Genomic DNA, 17,275 nt, shown 5'->3' with positions numbered 1-17,275 from the left:
GTCCTAGTTCCCCAGATCTCAATACATTGGACTATTACATGTGGAACATTGTTGAGAGAGAGGTCAATGAACATGCCCATAACACCAAAGATTCTTTGAAAGCTGCCATAGTCAGAGCAATGTCTAAAATGAACCAGGACCACTTGATTTGAGCATGTAGATGATTTAGCTCTCATATTGAAGCAGTTGTTGAAGTGGAAGGTGGCTTTATTGAATAACTTTATAGAAAAGAAGGTTTATTTTTATCCTCATTACATTTTTTTGATAATTAAGTTTTTATCTGTTATTATATATCTGTTTTTTTTTTTTTATAAGTATAAATCTGTCCTCAGATATCTTACACACCGTGTATGTATGTGTGTGTGTGTGCGTGTATGTAGGTTTGGTGATGCAAACAGGAAAACAGAATTCAAAACAAGTACCAATGCACGAGACTCTTGACCCTTCAGACATTGTAACTTCTGGTGATTTTTATTAATAATGCTAATTACACACACACACAAACACAAACACTTATGTATAGATATATCTTCACCACAATATCACTAGCAGTTTCTGTTTAACTCATCATTACTTCACCTCCAGTCCATCTCACACATGCACATATACATTGTACTTTATCACTCTCCCCACTGACCCACTGTTTACAAGTTATTGCAATTACACCCCCTTCCTCACTGATTTATGATATTTAAAAAAATATATTATCCAGACCCTCCTGGCATGTTAACACACCTCTCTCCTCACCCTTCTCTTATCTATCTTCAGTACTTCTTCAAACCCAGCAGTTGAAAAAGACAATAGTAGGAATAGACAACCTCCTGGATCAAAACATCAGATTCCTCAATTTCCCAGGGCAAGTGGAACTTTACTATATGTATATCCCATACAAATTTATAATTTCAGTATAATATCTGTAGAGACTATGTATATATATATATATACATTTGAAGATTGAAGTATAATGTAAGTATAGACTATCTTTTAGTTTTAAACATTAAATAGTCTACAAGCTTTGATATGTGTTAAACATAATTTCTCTACTCATTTCAGTCATTGGACTGCAGCTATAGTGGCGCATCATTTCCAAAAATTTTCTTAGTCAATCATATTAATCCTTACCACTCATATTTATAAAGCTGATTCCTATTGAATGGGCTATGTTAGAAGTTTTGACATAAAGGGATGCCACTCAACACACTGGTTTACGCCAAAATAAAGTACATAAGGCACAGGTGTGGCTGTGTGGTAAGAAGCTTGCTTCTCAATCACATGGTTCTGGGTTCAGTCCCACTGTATAGCACCTTGGACAAGTGTCTTCTACTATAGCCCCTTCTACTACATTCCCCTTCTGCTGAGCAATCCTAATCTTGCAGGCTCATGGGTGCTGGTGCTATGTAAAAGCTCCTGTGCCACCAATACAACATAAAAGTACCCAGTACACTCTGTAAAGTGGCTGTTGTTAGGAAGAGCATCCAGCCAAAGAAATCATGCCAAAACAGACATGTAGCTCTTCAGTTGGCCAGTTCCTATCAAACTGCCCACCCCATGTCAGCATGGAAAACAGATGTTAAATGATGATGATGACGATGATATATATACATCATCAGTGGTTCGAGCATTGGGCTCACAATCATGAGGTAGTAACTTCGATTCTTGGACTGGGCTGTGTGTTATGTTCTTGAACAACACTTTATTTCATGTTGCTCCAGTTCACTCAAGTGTAGAAATGAGTTGCGGTGTCACTGGTGTCAAGCGGTATTACCTTTGCCTTTCCCTTGTGTAACATCAGCAGTGTAGAGAGAGGAGACTAGTATGCATAGGTGACTGCTGGTCTTCTATAAACAACCTTGCCCAGATTAGTGCATTGAAGGGGAACTTTCTAGGTACAATCCTATGGCCATTTATGACCAAAGAGGTTGTTTACCTACATATATATATATATCATCATCATTATCCTCATCATCGTTTAACATCCACTTTCCATGTTGGCATGGGTTGGACGGTTTGACTGAGGTCTGGAAAGCCAGTGGCTATACCAGGCTCCAATCTGATCTGGCAATGTTTCTACAGCTGGATGCTCTTCCAAACGCCAACTACTTCAAGTACAGTGGCTGCTTTTTATGTGCCACTGGCACACAAGCCAGTCAGTGGGTACTGGCATCGGCCATGTTTGGATGGTTCTTTTTACATGCCACTGGCATGGGAGCCAGTCAGGGGGAACTGGTCACAGCTATGATATTAGCTTTACTTGACTCAACAGGTCTTCTCAAGCATATCATACCACCCAACGCATCAGGGGTACTCTTAACTGGTTCAGACATGCATGGCTGTAATCTCACTTTAGTTGCCAGGTCTTCTCAATCACAGCATATATCCAAAGGTCTTGGTCTCCTGTCATTGCCTCTGTGAGACTCAATGTTTGAAGGTTATGCTTCACCACCTCATCCCATGTCTTCCCAGTTCTACCTTTTCCACAGGTTCCTTCCACAGTTAAGAAGTGGAACTTCCTCACACAGCTGTCCTCGTCCATATGTAACACATGGCCATACCAGCACAGTCGTCTCTCTTGCACACCACATTTGATGCTTCTTATGCTCAACTTTTTTCTTAGGGCATTAACTCTCTGTCGTGTATGCACACTGACATTACACATCCAGCGGATCATACTTGTTTTATTTCTTTCAAGACTACGCATGTCCTCAGCAGTGATGGCCCATGTTTCACTGCCATGTAGTATGGCAGTTCACACACATACATCATATAGTCTACCTTTCATCCTGAGTGAGAGGCCCTAAGTTCCCAGCAGAGGTAAGAACTGTCTGAACTTTGCCCAGGCCACTATACTCTCAGAGCAGCCACCCCCACTACAGACTTGGTTGTTCTAGGTAGCGGAAGTTATTAACTACTTCTAGTTTCTCCCCTGGCATGTGATGGAATCTGTTTTCTGTACATCTTCAGTGTTTATTGCCCCTGTGCATCTGCCACACACAAAAACTAACTTCTGGGTTAACCTTCCTTTGATATTGCTGCATCTTTTATGTGTCCATAGCTTACACCAGGTACATCGTATGGAATTTCTACTCATGCCTTTTCTACAGATCGAGCAGAGCCATCTACCTGAAGGGGTTTGTGATTTGACAGCCTTCCTACTTACTAAGACTTTGATTTTTGCTAGGTTAACTCTAAGGTCCTTCGATTCTAGACCTTGTTTCCATACCCTAAACTTCATCTCTAGTTCTGGCATTGACTCAATTTTAGAGCAAACCCCATCTTAAATGCAGAATGCATATTTTGTTAATATATTTGAGGTTTGCTTCTCCAACAATCTTCATTGATTTCTGCATGTAAAGTGAATAAGAGTCAATCTAATCATTATAGACTGTTACAAGCACAATTTTGTTCCAAACCACAGATGTATAATAACCAGATCAAATCAAACATACCCTCAGTGCTTCCAGAGAAAGGAACCCATAATGTGAAAGAAATAACCTTGCTGTCTGAAACTCATTTCGAATTTTGGGTGGTTTGCTCAAGTTAACTCTGTGTCAGAGTTAACTTGATGACAGTTTTGATGAAGTCTTCTCTGTCACAATGGACTCCATAGTTGGAATGCTGAATTCTAATTTTGTTCATACATATACAATGGTTTCTACACATTTTATGTCTACCAAATTCACTCATAAGGCATTGGTCAGCCTGGGTCTATACTATGCAGAAGACACTTGCACAAGGTGTAATGCAGTCGGACTGAACTCCAAACCATGTGGTTTTGAAACAAACTTCTTAACCACAAAGCCATGCCTGCACCTCATGATAAATTAAAATTATTTATTTCAAATCTAACACAAATTGAATCTCCATTTTAACCACAGAAACAGAGAAAAACAAACAAATTATAAACTGAAATATAAAGTAGTACTTACCTCCAAAAATGTTGGATAAATATTGAGTTCAACATCTATATTATCAATATAGGTGAACAATCTAGGAAAAAAAAACAGTCAAAGCATAAATATGTTGTAATTGTTGATTTTATAGAATTTCAAAATGTTTCTCTAAAAATAACAAACATTTATATTTACAAGATTCACAACAATTTCTTTGGGGACTTTAAAGGTGTAGAAATATAAACATCTGAAATTAAGCAAACATTATTTATTCTCTCAGAAAAATTTATTTAAAAATATTTTATTTTATTTTTGTTTATTTAATTATTTGTTTGTAGAAACTTTTTCAAGAGTATATTTATAACAAAATACACTGCCAATTAATTTTTGAAATATAATCAAGAACTCCTGCTTTCGTTGCCAGTGTTTGATTGAAAAGAGATGATATATCGCGTTGAATATAGTTTTCTCAATAGGAAATCGTTTGTGTTAATAGCAATGTTGTCACTGCTAGTTCTAATAATAATGTTTGCATTTCTGATTCTCTCTCTCTATATATACATATATATTCTGTAAATAGAATGAAAAATTAAAGTACACTGAAATAAGTGAAAGATATTTCAAGATAGAACTAATAGCTTTCTTCTTTTACAAATGTTTAAAATGGTGATTACTGTACAATGAAATATTTGGTCTTTGCTGGTACATAAATTGTTTGGTATAAATGATGTTTTGTAGCAAATACAGACATCATCATTATTGTCATTGTCATCATCATCGTCATTGTCGCTGTCGTCGTCATCATCAGCATCATCATCAATGTTGTCTTACTTTCACTGCTATTGTGATTATTTGTTTATTATCACTATGCCAGCAGTTATATTTTCATGTGTCTTGATCTAATGTGATACAAGAGATATCTTGTCTGAGACTTGACTCTCACAAGTTCATATTGTAATTGCACATCCATCAGATCAAACACTGTTCAAATTCCTACAATTGTTACTGATCTATTTTTCAGGTCTTAGTGAACATATTTTTTGCCATCATAACATTTCTAACAGATATATTATAATCAAACTTAATACATGTATTTCTAATTTAACCATAATATTTAATATAGAAAGTTCCTTTGTCACTATCAAAATGATTATTCGTCAATAGAATGTTAATAATATTAAATTTTTTACATTTAATAAATGTTAATAATTTAGACAAGCTTCTGCTGACCGATGTTCTTAGCAATGGGAAATAATTCTTTCAAATTTTGGCACTCATCCAGTAATTTTGAAGGGAGTGAGTAGTTGATAACATCGACTCCCATACTTGGTTGGTACTTATTTTATTGACCTCCAAAAGGCTGAAAGGTTAAGCTGACCTCAATGGAATTTCAGCTCAGAACATAAAGCCCAAAGAACTGCAGCTAAGCATTTGTTCCAAGTGCCAGTTCACTCGTTTGCTTCTGCTCATTTGTTTCTTATTTCTTTATTGCCCACAAGGGGCTAAATATAGAGGGGACAAACAAGGACAGACAAAGGGATTAAGTCAATTACATCGACCCCAGTGCATAACTGGTACTTTATCTATCGACCTCGAAAGGATGAAAGGTAAAGTCGACCTCGGTGGGATTTGAACTCAGAATGTAACAGCAGACGAAATACCGCAAAGCATTTCACCCAGCGTGCTAATGTTTCTACCAGCTCACCACCTTAAGCAATGAGAAATAATTGTTTATGTGACATTCACCGACACCTAGATACTGATGTAGTTATTTGACCTATTTACAATATGGCAGTAAACTCTTCCTATCAAATTTATATCATCATTTAAATCCAGGAACCACTTGAGTAACATGTATAAAGTTACTTGTTCCAGTTTTTGTTCCATCCTGTTGGTATGTGAGTTCTAACACTTCAAATTTGACCCTAATTTGGAGGAAAAAATGTTGTATGATGTGGGGAAATAAAAATTCTAATATTTTGAGATAAACCCTTCTTCAGATCATTCCTTTTGTTTTTTCATGTCTTTCTGGTGCATCAAAGGGAGCAGCAAGGTGTGATGCTTGTTAATTATCCTTCAGTATTCAGACTATTCTACCAAATGTAATGCTTATTTATTCATATTGTTTTGAATTAATCCTGCATCATCTTGTAGTTTGAGGATTTCAATGATACAATTGTTTATTTTCAGAATAACATTGTAGGGTAGGTGTGAGAGGTTGTGTAAGTAGCCAGTTTGAACATAAAACAGATAGAATATTAAGGCCAGATATGGCTGTTTTCAGAGCTAAAGGGTTATGGCATATGCACCAAAAGTATCTATGCTTCTGAATGCTACAGCAAAGCATAAAATGTATTCAAATTTACAGACATTATAGATTGATTGCTGCTGAAGCAAATTGCAATGAATTCCCTTGGAATCTGTTTCACACCTACTTCATAGTTGAGCTGTGAGTTGTAGGAAAGGTAACTGAGTATAAAACAATTGTTTTTAACAAAAGAATTAACCCAACCATGCAAAAATGGGTATAAAATGTATAAAAATATATTAGGATATTTAAGGATAAACTCATGCATACAAGCATGGGTATAAAAACAGAATAAAAATATTATGCAAATATTTAACTTGCACAAAAATTAGACCTGGTTATTTGAAGGAAATATACATACCTGTACGTTATGGATTCTTCACCAAATAAATTTTTTATTTGTTCCATGTCCTTGTCAAGTGCTGGATTTACTTGCACTTCTTCAAGCATTTCAAGATCCTGCCAATAAATAATAAAGACGATGATGATGATGATGATGACAAGGATGACAACAACGATGATGATGATGATGATGATGATGGTGATGAAGAAGGTTGTCAACAGCAATCACAATGAAGGTGAAGCACAGATGGGTGACTAATAATAAATCCAAGTCAACATTATCAAGTAAAAATGTATCTCAAAAAATAAAATAAGATGAAACAAAGCATAAAATTTTAATAATAAAAATATAAAAACAATGAGCAGTTAAAAAAAATAAAAGCAATGAATAAAGACCTAATTCTGTGCAATTAGCAGGGTCTTGTAAAAAATTAATTATGTATTCTTCATTTAGCAGCAGCTGATTCAATCGTTACAGGCATTTATAGATTATTGATTATAATTGTTTACTCTTTTACTAGTTCTTGTCATTGGACTGAGACCATGCTGGAGTATTGCCTTGAAGGTTTAGTCCAGTCACAGGCAAACTGTAGCCTGCAAGACCAAAATGGCATGCCTAATGGAAAATTACCTTGATTTTTTTTCAGTATTGCTGCCTGCTTGATGATGAGCCATCATGTCTTATGTGATCCACTCATGGAGGTGTGTGGCTTGGTGGTTAGGGTGTTGGACTTGTAATCGTAAGATTGTGGTTTTGATTCTTGGACCAGATGTGTTGTGTTCTTGAGCAAAACACTTCATTTCACATTGCTCCAGTCCACTTAGCTGGCAAAAATGAGTAATCCTGCGACGGACGAGTGTCCTGTCCAGGTAGGGAATATATATGCCATGAAACCAGGAAACCAGCCCTTATGAGTCGGTATGACTTGAGAAGGTAATTTTACCTTTTAAGTGAAGGTGCATAGCTTAGTGGTTAGGGTGTTGGACTCATGACCATATGATTGTGGTTTCAATTCCTGGACCAGACAACATATTGTGTTCTTGAACAAAACATTCCATTTCACATTGCTCCAGTCCACTCCACTGGCAAAAATCAGTAATCCTGCAATGGACCTGCATCATGCCCAGGTAGGGAATATATATACCTTATAAGTTGGTATGACTCAAGAACGTAACTTCACCTTTACTTTTGTGGTCCACTTCTCAGAAAAAAGGTTACTTGTGTATGGTTTAGTTCATCAAATCAACTCTAATACTTATTTTATTATATGGGTCACTTTTTGCTCAACTGCTAAGGATGTAAACAAACTAACGTCAGTTGTCAAGCTGTGAGTGAACAAATACAAAGACAAGCATGCCATCATCACCACCAAATCTATCTACCCTCTCCCTCCTCCTTCTCCTCAACATTGCTGTCACTGCCACCACAATCATCACCACCACTACCACTGCCACCCCCAACCCACCACCACTACCAGCAACAACAACAATAGCTCTATGACACTACTACAGATAGTGCCACTAACAACCTCTACAGCCATCACCATCATAAACAGCAGGGGAGCTCAAAACAAAGAGGGAAGCATCTCTGTGCATATTTAACTAGTTAGAAATAGTAGCTTAAGGCGGCGAGCTGGCAGAAACGTTAGCAAGCCAGGCAAAATGCTTAGCAGTATTTCGTCTGTCGCTATGTTCTGAGTTCAAATTCTGCCGAGGTCGACTTTGCCTTTCAATCCTTTCGGGGTTGATTAAATAAGTACCAGTTACACACTGGGGTCGATTTAATCGACTTAATCCGTTTGTCTGTCCTTGTTTGTCCCCTCTGTGTGTAGCCCCTTGTGGATAGTAAAGAAATAAGAAATAGTAGCTAAAAGGCCATTTTGGATAATGTAGTCCAAGGCATACAAAATGATTGGTTTGTCATGCCTGGAATGTCTTTGATCATAGGTCCACTAAATCAAAGATGACCTGAAGCTAAAACACAACAGCAGCAGTAGCAGCAGTAACAACAACAATGACGACGATAATGACAACAGCAGCAGCAGCTCCAGCAGAGGCTACCTAGCATCTTAAAAAAGAAAGAACAGTAGTTCTTAAAATAAGACAGGATGGCTGTTACTAGAAAGCTTGCTAATGAGGAAGCCTCTAAGTGGTCACTTAAATTGCAAGAAATAGCATCTAAATCTGCCTCAAATCACATCCCATTTAGAAAAGGACACATTGGAGAATATATTCCTTAAGATACTATATTGGAAAACACTGTAACTATGGTGAACAGCAGTTGGCTCTCGGTCATGTGGTGGATCAAAGGGAAAATACAAGGACATTCTCAAGACAACCTTGAAAATGTGTAACTTGAAGCAGTCTACTTGGGAATATTTTGCTCAAGATCACTCACTGTAGTGTACAGCTGTGTACTCTAGAGTACAGCACTAAGAAACAGAAATGATCAGAGAAACTAGAGAAAGGAAGACAACAAGGAAAGTACAAGCCCCACTGAGTCTTGATTCTACTGTTATGTAACCCCACTGAAATGATGGATTTTATGTGCATATTGGCCTAATAAACCAACTAAGGACCCATAAAAGTAAAGCTAATAAACTGGTCATCTTCAGAAACATGAAGGACGAATGTTGTATTTGAAAATAAAATGAGATTGTCACAGCTGTTGATCAAAGAACTGGTTACTTAATTAAGGATGACTTGCAGATAACCACCACCATCATCATTATCACCACCAACAACAACACTTAATCACCACCACCACTACCAACGACAACAACACAGGCAATGAGCTTCTACACGGTCACTTGACCTGTTACACATAACAACCAAAAACTCACATAAAACACACCTAACCAAATTAGAAGGAAGGACACATAGAATAGAGCATTTTTGAATAAAAAGCTGGATAGTTATGTTTGAGACATCTTGATTTCAGATCCTTTTGATCAGGGTTGACCTAGGGCTAAACAACAACGGCAGCATATTATTCTTTTACACAATCGCTGCAGCTATACTATAAAGATCATCTCTGCTATCAAACATATTAGTTGGACAATACATCCACCACCACCACCACTACTACCATCACTGCCACTGCCACCACCATTGACATCAAAAAAGACAATGGTCTCAGGCATCACCAACAAGTGCTGCAACAGCAGTACAATAATTTTACCACTACCAGAATCACCACTACTATCACACTGTCATCACCATGGTCACTATCATCTCCAACACCATCACCATTGCTACCCTTACCACCACCATAAGTGCTAATAATTACAAGAACAATAACCACACCAATATCTGTAAACATATCAAGCAATTCAAATGTCATCTTATACATACATACATACATACATACATACATATATGTACACACATACACATATTCATGATAAACATACATATATATATATATATATACACACATATATATATACACACAGTTCTTTTATTGATAAACTATAACATTTGAATGTGTAAACACACATACATACACCACACATATGCACCCGCACGAAACATCAAACAATGAAAGTAATAAAATTAGATCAATGGAAATGTTATTAATAATTAAAAAAGCAAACAAACAATTATATAAACATACACACAGAAAAAATATTGAAAAATAAAAAATTTAAAAAATGCCAGACACTAAAATGTAAAAGTGAAAGGTAATAATGAGGGGAAAACGATAGAGCTGATGAATTCATTATGGTTGATATTTCTCACAAGAAACAACGAAGACACACTCTATCCCATTCTCCATACTGCTAATTAATTGTTGATCAAGAGATAAAACATGCAAAGTTTCATCTAAACATGGCAATTAGAATTGCTAAATGGATGTTTTACATTAATTTACATTGTTCGTTGTTGTTGTTGCTGTTTTTATTTTTATTGTTTTGTTTTTCTTTTGGAGGCTGCATAATGATATTGTGGTGGAGTGGATAAAAGTATTAGACTCCCAACTCATAGATTCTGAGTTCAAATATGCTGCATGTTTTTCCATTACTTTGTTTTTACATTCAATATTTGATTTTACTTACAATCTCTCACCTATCTGTGGGTGAAAAAAAATACAGGCATAGGCATGGCTGTATGGTTCAGTCCTACAGCATAACACCTTGGGTAAGTGTCTTCCACTATAGCCTCAGGCCAACCAAAGCATTGTGAGTGGATTTGGTAGATAGAAACTGAAAGAAGCCCATCGTATATGTGTGTGTGTGTGTGTGTGTGTGTGTGTGTGTGTCTTGTGTCTGTGTTTGTCTCCCCATCCCCACTTGAAAGTGTTGGTGTGTTTATGTGCCTGTAACTTAGCAGCTTGGCAAATGATATTAATAAAATATGTCCTGGGATCAATTTGTTCAACTAAAACCATGCTCCAGCATGGCCACAGTCAAATGACTGAAACAAGTAAAAGAAAAGAATAGATAGGTAGATTTAACCCTTTTGATGCTAACCCACCTGAGACTGTTCTTGGCCCTATGATACAAGCTTAATGTGTTAAAATGATCTAAAATAAAACTTTCTATCAAAATCTCATGCTAATTTTTGTTCCAAATACCAGCCCAATAACAACAAAGTTATTTTCAAAATCAATTGAATCAAAGTCAGCCCATTTCAGCAGAAATATGGTAAGAAGAGGGTTAATCCATTGCTCAGCTGAATGCTCCCACTTTCTGTAGCATGGTCCATTTCTTGTAGTTTGGTGACTTGTGTGTCTCAATGACTCTGAGAGTTATATCAGTGGATATCCCACGCTGGCTGGGAAGGTCAACGGAGGGTGAACTAATATGGACTGTCACTTCTTAGAGATAAAAATGGGTTTATGTAGGGCCAACATCCCTACCTAGAGAAAAAGCAAAGTTACTGAAGCATTGATGACAATTCAAAACCAACAAGATCAAAGAGACAAAGGCCTTTTCTTAGGGAACCCACAAGGGAAAGAGGGTAGCAGAAGAGAGAATGCTATAAACTATGGTAGAGTTGAAAAAGCAGAAAAAACAGCCCAGAGTCAAGAACAGTGAAGAAAAGTTATTGATGGTAAACACTTCATAAGGAATGAAGGGTTTAACCCTTTAGCTTTCTGATTACTCAGTCAAATGTGATGCTCATTTATTCATATGGTTTTAAATGAATCATACATTATCTTGTAGCTTCAAGTTTTTGCTGATGTAATTGCTTATATTTAGAATGACATTCTAGGGTTGGTGTGAGTAGTCAATTCTGATTGGTTTGAACATAAAACAGGTAGAATATTTGGACTGGATATAGCTGGTTAAGTAAGGGTTAAGTAAATATTTAGGTGTCTTTAGCAAAGTTCTCTTTTGCAATGATTCAAGCCAATTCATCAGGTTGAATATAGCCTACCTTTCACTTGTCTCAGAGGCCCTGAAAAGGGTTATCAGCATTACTTTTCCTCTTCAGACCAAACAACAATGAAAAAGGCAACAGAGTGTCTGGGAGTTTTACCTTTGATAGAGTTGTTTCTAATTTAAAGGGAAACATTGGTCTGTTAATGCTTCAGAATCAAGGAGTAATTCAGAAACTCTTCAGTTCTTGGAGAATTTAGGGAGCATTTGTTTACAATATGCAGATGAGTAATATCAGCACATTATAATTAAACTACAAGACAGTAAGAAAGATTCTATATAATCCTTTGACCTGCTAAAAATAGTCAAATCTCTATCAAACCACATATTACTGTCTTCAAAAAGGACACATTGAATATGGCCTGGAGAAAAGATGTGATGGTCATGAAAAGAATGCTTTTGATTACATGTTTTCTTGATCAGGGTTGGTTTAGGGATAAGCAGCAACAATAACAATATCACTATTATACCATCACCATCAACGACAACAGCAGCAGCAGCAACACCACCACCACCACCAAAAACAACAACAACAAATACACATTGATGTACATCATTATTCAATCCTATCTACTTGCCAATAAGCTATCAAATATGAAGTGATTAGCAGCATTCGAATTGTTTGTTTGTAGGTCAACATATTAACAGCATAGCTATGAATCCAACTTCATTGATGGTTTATTAGCAGCAACTACTTGTATGTATTAGCATTGTATGTATTGTCATGCTACAAGTATGAATTGAGGTGGTAGGCTTAACGTAGAGTCTGTTTTAACACTATTGAATAATTCTTGGACTTTCACCCTGTTACAAAAATTAAAACCAAGCCCTTGGTCGTCTCCTTACCTACAATTTTTTGCAGATATTATTTCAAGCTGAATCAGCTACATCACCTCACTAGTCAATAATGGCCTTCAAAGGTTATGCCATGCCCTTCTACCCCAGATTAACTTAAAGAAAAACAACCAAAGGTTACAGGAACAGATGCCAACAACATTTGTCCAATGGTTTATATTCATCAAAAATGCTAACAGTAATCCAGAAGTTATATTAATCAATGCCAACATTTATCCCCAAGGTTATACAGAATATTACCAATCATTAAAAAAAAAGCTATAAAAATTCATGAATGGTCACATTGCATGAATACTAAATGCTTCTGTATAGGGAATAGTATCAGATGTTTATTACATATACATTTGTAACTTTACAATGTTGGAATTATAAACCTCAAATATTACCATTTTACTGCAAAGTTAAACAAACTGGAAGCATTTTAAAATTATAAACATTAAATACAGAACTAAAAAGTATAATGATGATTACAAAATTTAGCCAAATTCTATTCAGACTGAAACCAACTAAATGTTGAATTTAGTCTGAATAATACATTACAACTAGTAGCTCATAGATGTACTGTTTATTCTCTTTGTTACTTCTAGTGTTGTTACAATAGGTTTTGCTTGTCTCAGCTAGCACATTGTTGCACCTGTTTATCATTCATTTCTTGTCCCTACTATTGTGTCTTGGCTCATGAGTCCATGTTTAAATATTTTTGTCTCATACTGTTTTTCCTTCACATGCAACCCTCTGGAATTCCCTGCTGCCCATATTTTTTTCTACAAACATTAACATCATGTGAAAGAGTGTGCTCTAGTGGGTAGGGTGTTAGGTTCATGATCGTTAGATTGTGGATTCAAGTCTTCGCCTGGATTGCACGTTATGATCTTGAGCGATGAGTGGCTCATTTCACATTGCTCCAGTTTACATTGCTGGAAATGAATACTAATGGTGTTTGAGGGTCAACCTTGTAATGGGCTGGTGTTTTGTTTGGAGGTGAGTCCATTTACTCTCAGATATTTAAACACTTCAGAAACTCAGACAGGCTCTAGTTTTGTCATGAGCTTGTAGGTTGAGGCAGACATTAACATTACAAAAGTTTAAACTGAATGTCAACTGCAACAACATAAATCTCATAACCAGAAAGGATTCACAAAGATCATAATCATTTCTCCCTCCTCTGTTCTGCTGATTAATTAATAATAAAAAGTAAGCAAAAGAAAAGTGATTTTTCTTACCTCATGCATAATGAAGTCATTGTTCTCATCACTACTACACTCCGTTTCAGAACTGTCTGTACTTGGGACAAAGGTTTCAGAGTTTTCTGAAGAATCCGAGCTTTCATCTGTTGTCAGCTGCAGATCATATCCAATATCTGATACCTCCATTGTATTCAATGTTGATACTAACACATTATCTGCAACATACGACATTAGAAAAAAAAATGTTTATTCTGTATTCTTAAAGAAAAAACAGAAGATAAGTAAATAGCATATGAATGTGTGTAAGTAGATTTTGGTATCATGTCTTTATGTGTAGAAATGAGTGATTTTATTCTATAGTTAGCCTCCAAACATTTCGTGTCATTTAGCCAAACTAAATTCACTGGTGTAAATAATTAATAATATCTATTAATATGTCAATTTATTACACAAAGAATATATGCATGTATGTAAATGTATGTAAATAAGTAAGTACATGTTTGTGAAATACACTTACATATATTTTATGTGTGTGTGTGTATATATCTGTATGTATGTATATCTGTATATATATATATATATATATATATATATATATATATATATATATATATATATATACATACATATATATCTGTATGTAGAATGTCTCTTTCAAATTTTACATTACTAAATTTATGTATGTGTGTGTGTATATGTGTGTATATATATATATATATATATAGCCCTCCCTCTCTCTCTCAATATATATGTATGTATACGTACACACACACACATGCATATATAGATATATATATATATATATACATACACACACATACACATATATACATAAATACCCACACAACACACACTTATATTTATATATAGCCATCATTTTATAAAGTGTACAGGGTACTGTGTTTTACCATGGCAGCTGTATTTGTGAGGATATTTTGTAACTTGCAAGACTATAGAGCCCCCTTGCTTGAAAGGGAGAATACAAGATAGATGCTTTACGTGAGGTGTTAAGAGAGTAATGTATGATGGGAGGGGTAGGGACTGGTTGGTTGCGTGCAAGCGTGTGTGTGTGCGCGTAGAAATTCATAGCTATCTCACATATTTACATAGGTGGAGGTGGCCAGAGAAGTACCAGAAAGAGCAGTAAACTTTGAAGAGGTGCCAGAATGTACCCTCAAGGAAACATGTCTAACATAGGTAGACATCAGTGTGTGTATTTGTAGAATCAGTGTGTGTGTGTTTGTGTGTGTGCAAGCAAGTAAGGTTGCAAGAGTGGTGGAGAGTGGCGAGTGGGTATAAAAATCAGCTGAAGGTGATTAGATGTATATAGGAGGTAAATGTAAATTTTGAACAGAGATGCAGGCGGTCAATGGTAAATATAAGTGGGAGTGATAATGGTAAGAAAGAGGGTATGTCAATATGAAGTGGGTGGCAGGAGGGACCCAGTTGTGTGCATTAATGGTGTACAGACACATTATGCTTCAAGGACAATGCATATATGTATATGCAGAGGATATGTGTGTATGTGTGTGTGAGTGCATGTGTGTAACTTCATACACATATTGTTGTACAACTCTTTGAGGAGACTGAACAGTTTTATTAACAGTTAGTGACTAAAATCTGCATTAGTTGAAGGCTCAATAAGAATTGTAGTGATATAATATTGACATCCTAACATTCATGACTATTTTAAAATCTAGTCCACAAATCCAAGTGAATTACCTTCCAAAGTTTCCAGATTGAGGGACTTTGATATTAAAAGATATAAATCTATGGTATCAAACTGAGTGAATATACAGGCTGCTAAATGTGACTTCAAAACTCATCTCCGAAATATATAGAAAAACTAATATTGCAATGTTTAATAAAATAAACACAGAAAGAAAAGAATAAACCACTCTGTTAAAAACCATGTTAAAGACCATGTGGTACTCCATGCTTTAAGATAACAAATCTGATTTTCTTTCCAATAATAAAACCAAAATGTAGGCTGATTAACCCTCTTAAAAATGAGTTAGGTAAAGTAAATTTGTCCTTGATGCTATCAATTCTGAAACCAGGAGGGTCAATGAATAGGTCCAACAGAATTGCAACACTTTCACTATCAAGTGGTTATGCAGTATTGAGTAGAAAGCCCTTGAAGATGTCTTTCTGAAGATAGCCAGAAACATTTTATTCCTCACTGGACACCATTTTCCAAGCATACATATCACAAACTTTATAAGTATATTATAAATATAAAGATTAGTCATTCCTACTAAGACAATGTCACTTTCAATATCACATGCTGCAACAGTAAAAAGTATACAGCTATGTAGTTTTTATTCTGGACACCTACATACAATTGCCAATATCAATCCATTTGTCCTTAGAGGAGATTCAGCTTGTTCTTGACAGTGTTTCATAGGTTGACCCACTCTCTAAATGACAGTATCTTCCAAAATTACTCAGCACTCCCAGCCAGAAAATTCAAGGGTTGGTTCACTCAACATATGTAGTCCTTTAGGACTGGGAATAGGGAAAATTCCACCTTTCTATTCCATATTATTTAAAGACTTTCAGATCAAAGTAATGACCAAACCAACATAATCTGGGGCATGCCTGACAAGAGCCCTCTTTATTTGCTCAGAACATATAGCTACCGTCCCTACCTCTCAGAAAAACAGCACATATTGAAAAAGCGTGCCATATTTCTTAAAAAAAACAAAACAAAAAATTCATACCATTTCATCAATATAGCTCCATATAAATTTGAAACCATTAATTGATAGTACTGTTTCATAACTTTAAGTGTATCTTTAGTGAGGTTCTTTTAAATTTCAACTGGAATATTTCATGAAAGCAAAGATCTATTTTTATTTATTGAGTTACTGCTATTCCCTTTTCAGCTGCTACTAATACAACACTTAGTTGTTGCCTAGCAGTCATCTTTCAAATGAACTGAGCTAACAGGACTGAGATTTATCCATCAGCTTTCTTTAAAATTCTGGAGACCCTGTACTTGGATGTAAAGGACCTAAAGAATCAGATATGGTTTAACATGTGTGAAACATTGAATAATGCGGATTTAAAACATCAACTGTTAATACATACATACATGATGCATGCATACATACATACATACATACATACATGCATACATACATACATACATACATACATACATACATACATACATACATACATACATACATACATACATACACTATAAATTAACAGCTACAATAGTCAATATAAACAACATCAAACATTACACTTTTGTAAACATTAGTAAGATGGCACTGGAAATTTTTGCCAAGAGTGTCTTCA

At 35.7% G+C, this 17,275-nt stretch overlaps 1 protein-coding gene across 4 annotated transcripts in view; it reads right to left on the bottom strand.

Moving 5' to 3' along the window:
* The window catches only part of LOC115209382 (protein mono-ADP-ribosyltransferase PARP6), a 181,893-nt gene that overhangs the window by 50,098 nt on the left and 114,520 nt on the right, over positions 1-17,275 (bottom strand). For all 4 annotated transcript variants that reach the window (XM_029777765.2, XM_029777764.2, XM_029777767.2 and 1 more), the window contains 3 exons: positions 14,003-14,181; positions 6,560-6,657; positions 3,927-3,987 (listed from right to left, as the gene is read on the bottom strand). In XM_029777765.2, the coding sequence (XP_029633625.1) occupies positions 3,927-3,987; positions 6,560-6,657; positions 14,003-14,181 (338 nt within the window). The remainder of the gene's footprint in view (positions 1-3,926; positions 3,988-6,559; positions 6,658-14,002; positions 14,182-17,275) is intronic.

The sequence above is a fragment of the Octopus sinensis genome, linkage group LG3, assembly GCF_006345805.1.
Source record: "Octopus sinensis linkage group LG3, ASM634580v1, whole genome shotgun sequence".
Lineage (NCBI taxonomy): Eukaryota > Metazoa > Mollusca > Cephalopoda > Octopoda > Octopodidae > Octopus > Octopus sinensis.
The sequence above is the reverse complement of the archived record's forward strand: the minus strand, read 5'-3'. Positions and strand labels throughout refer to the sequence as shown.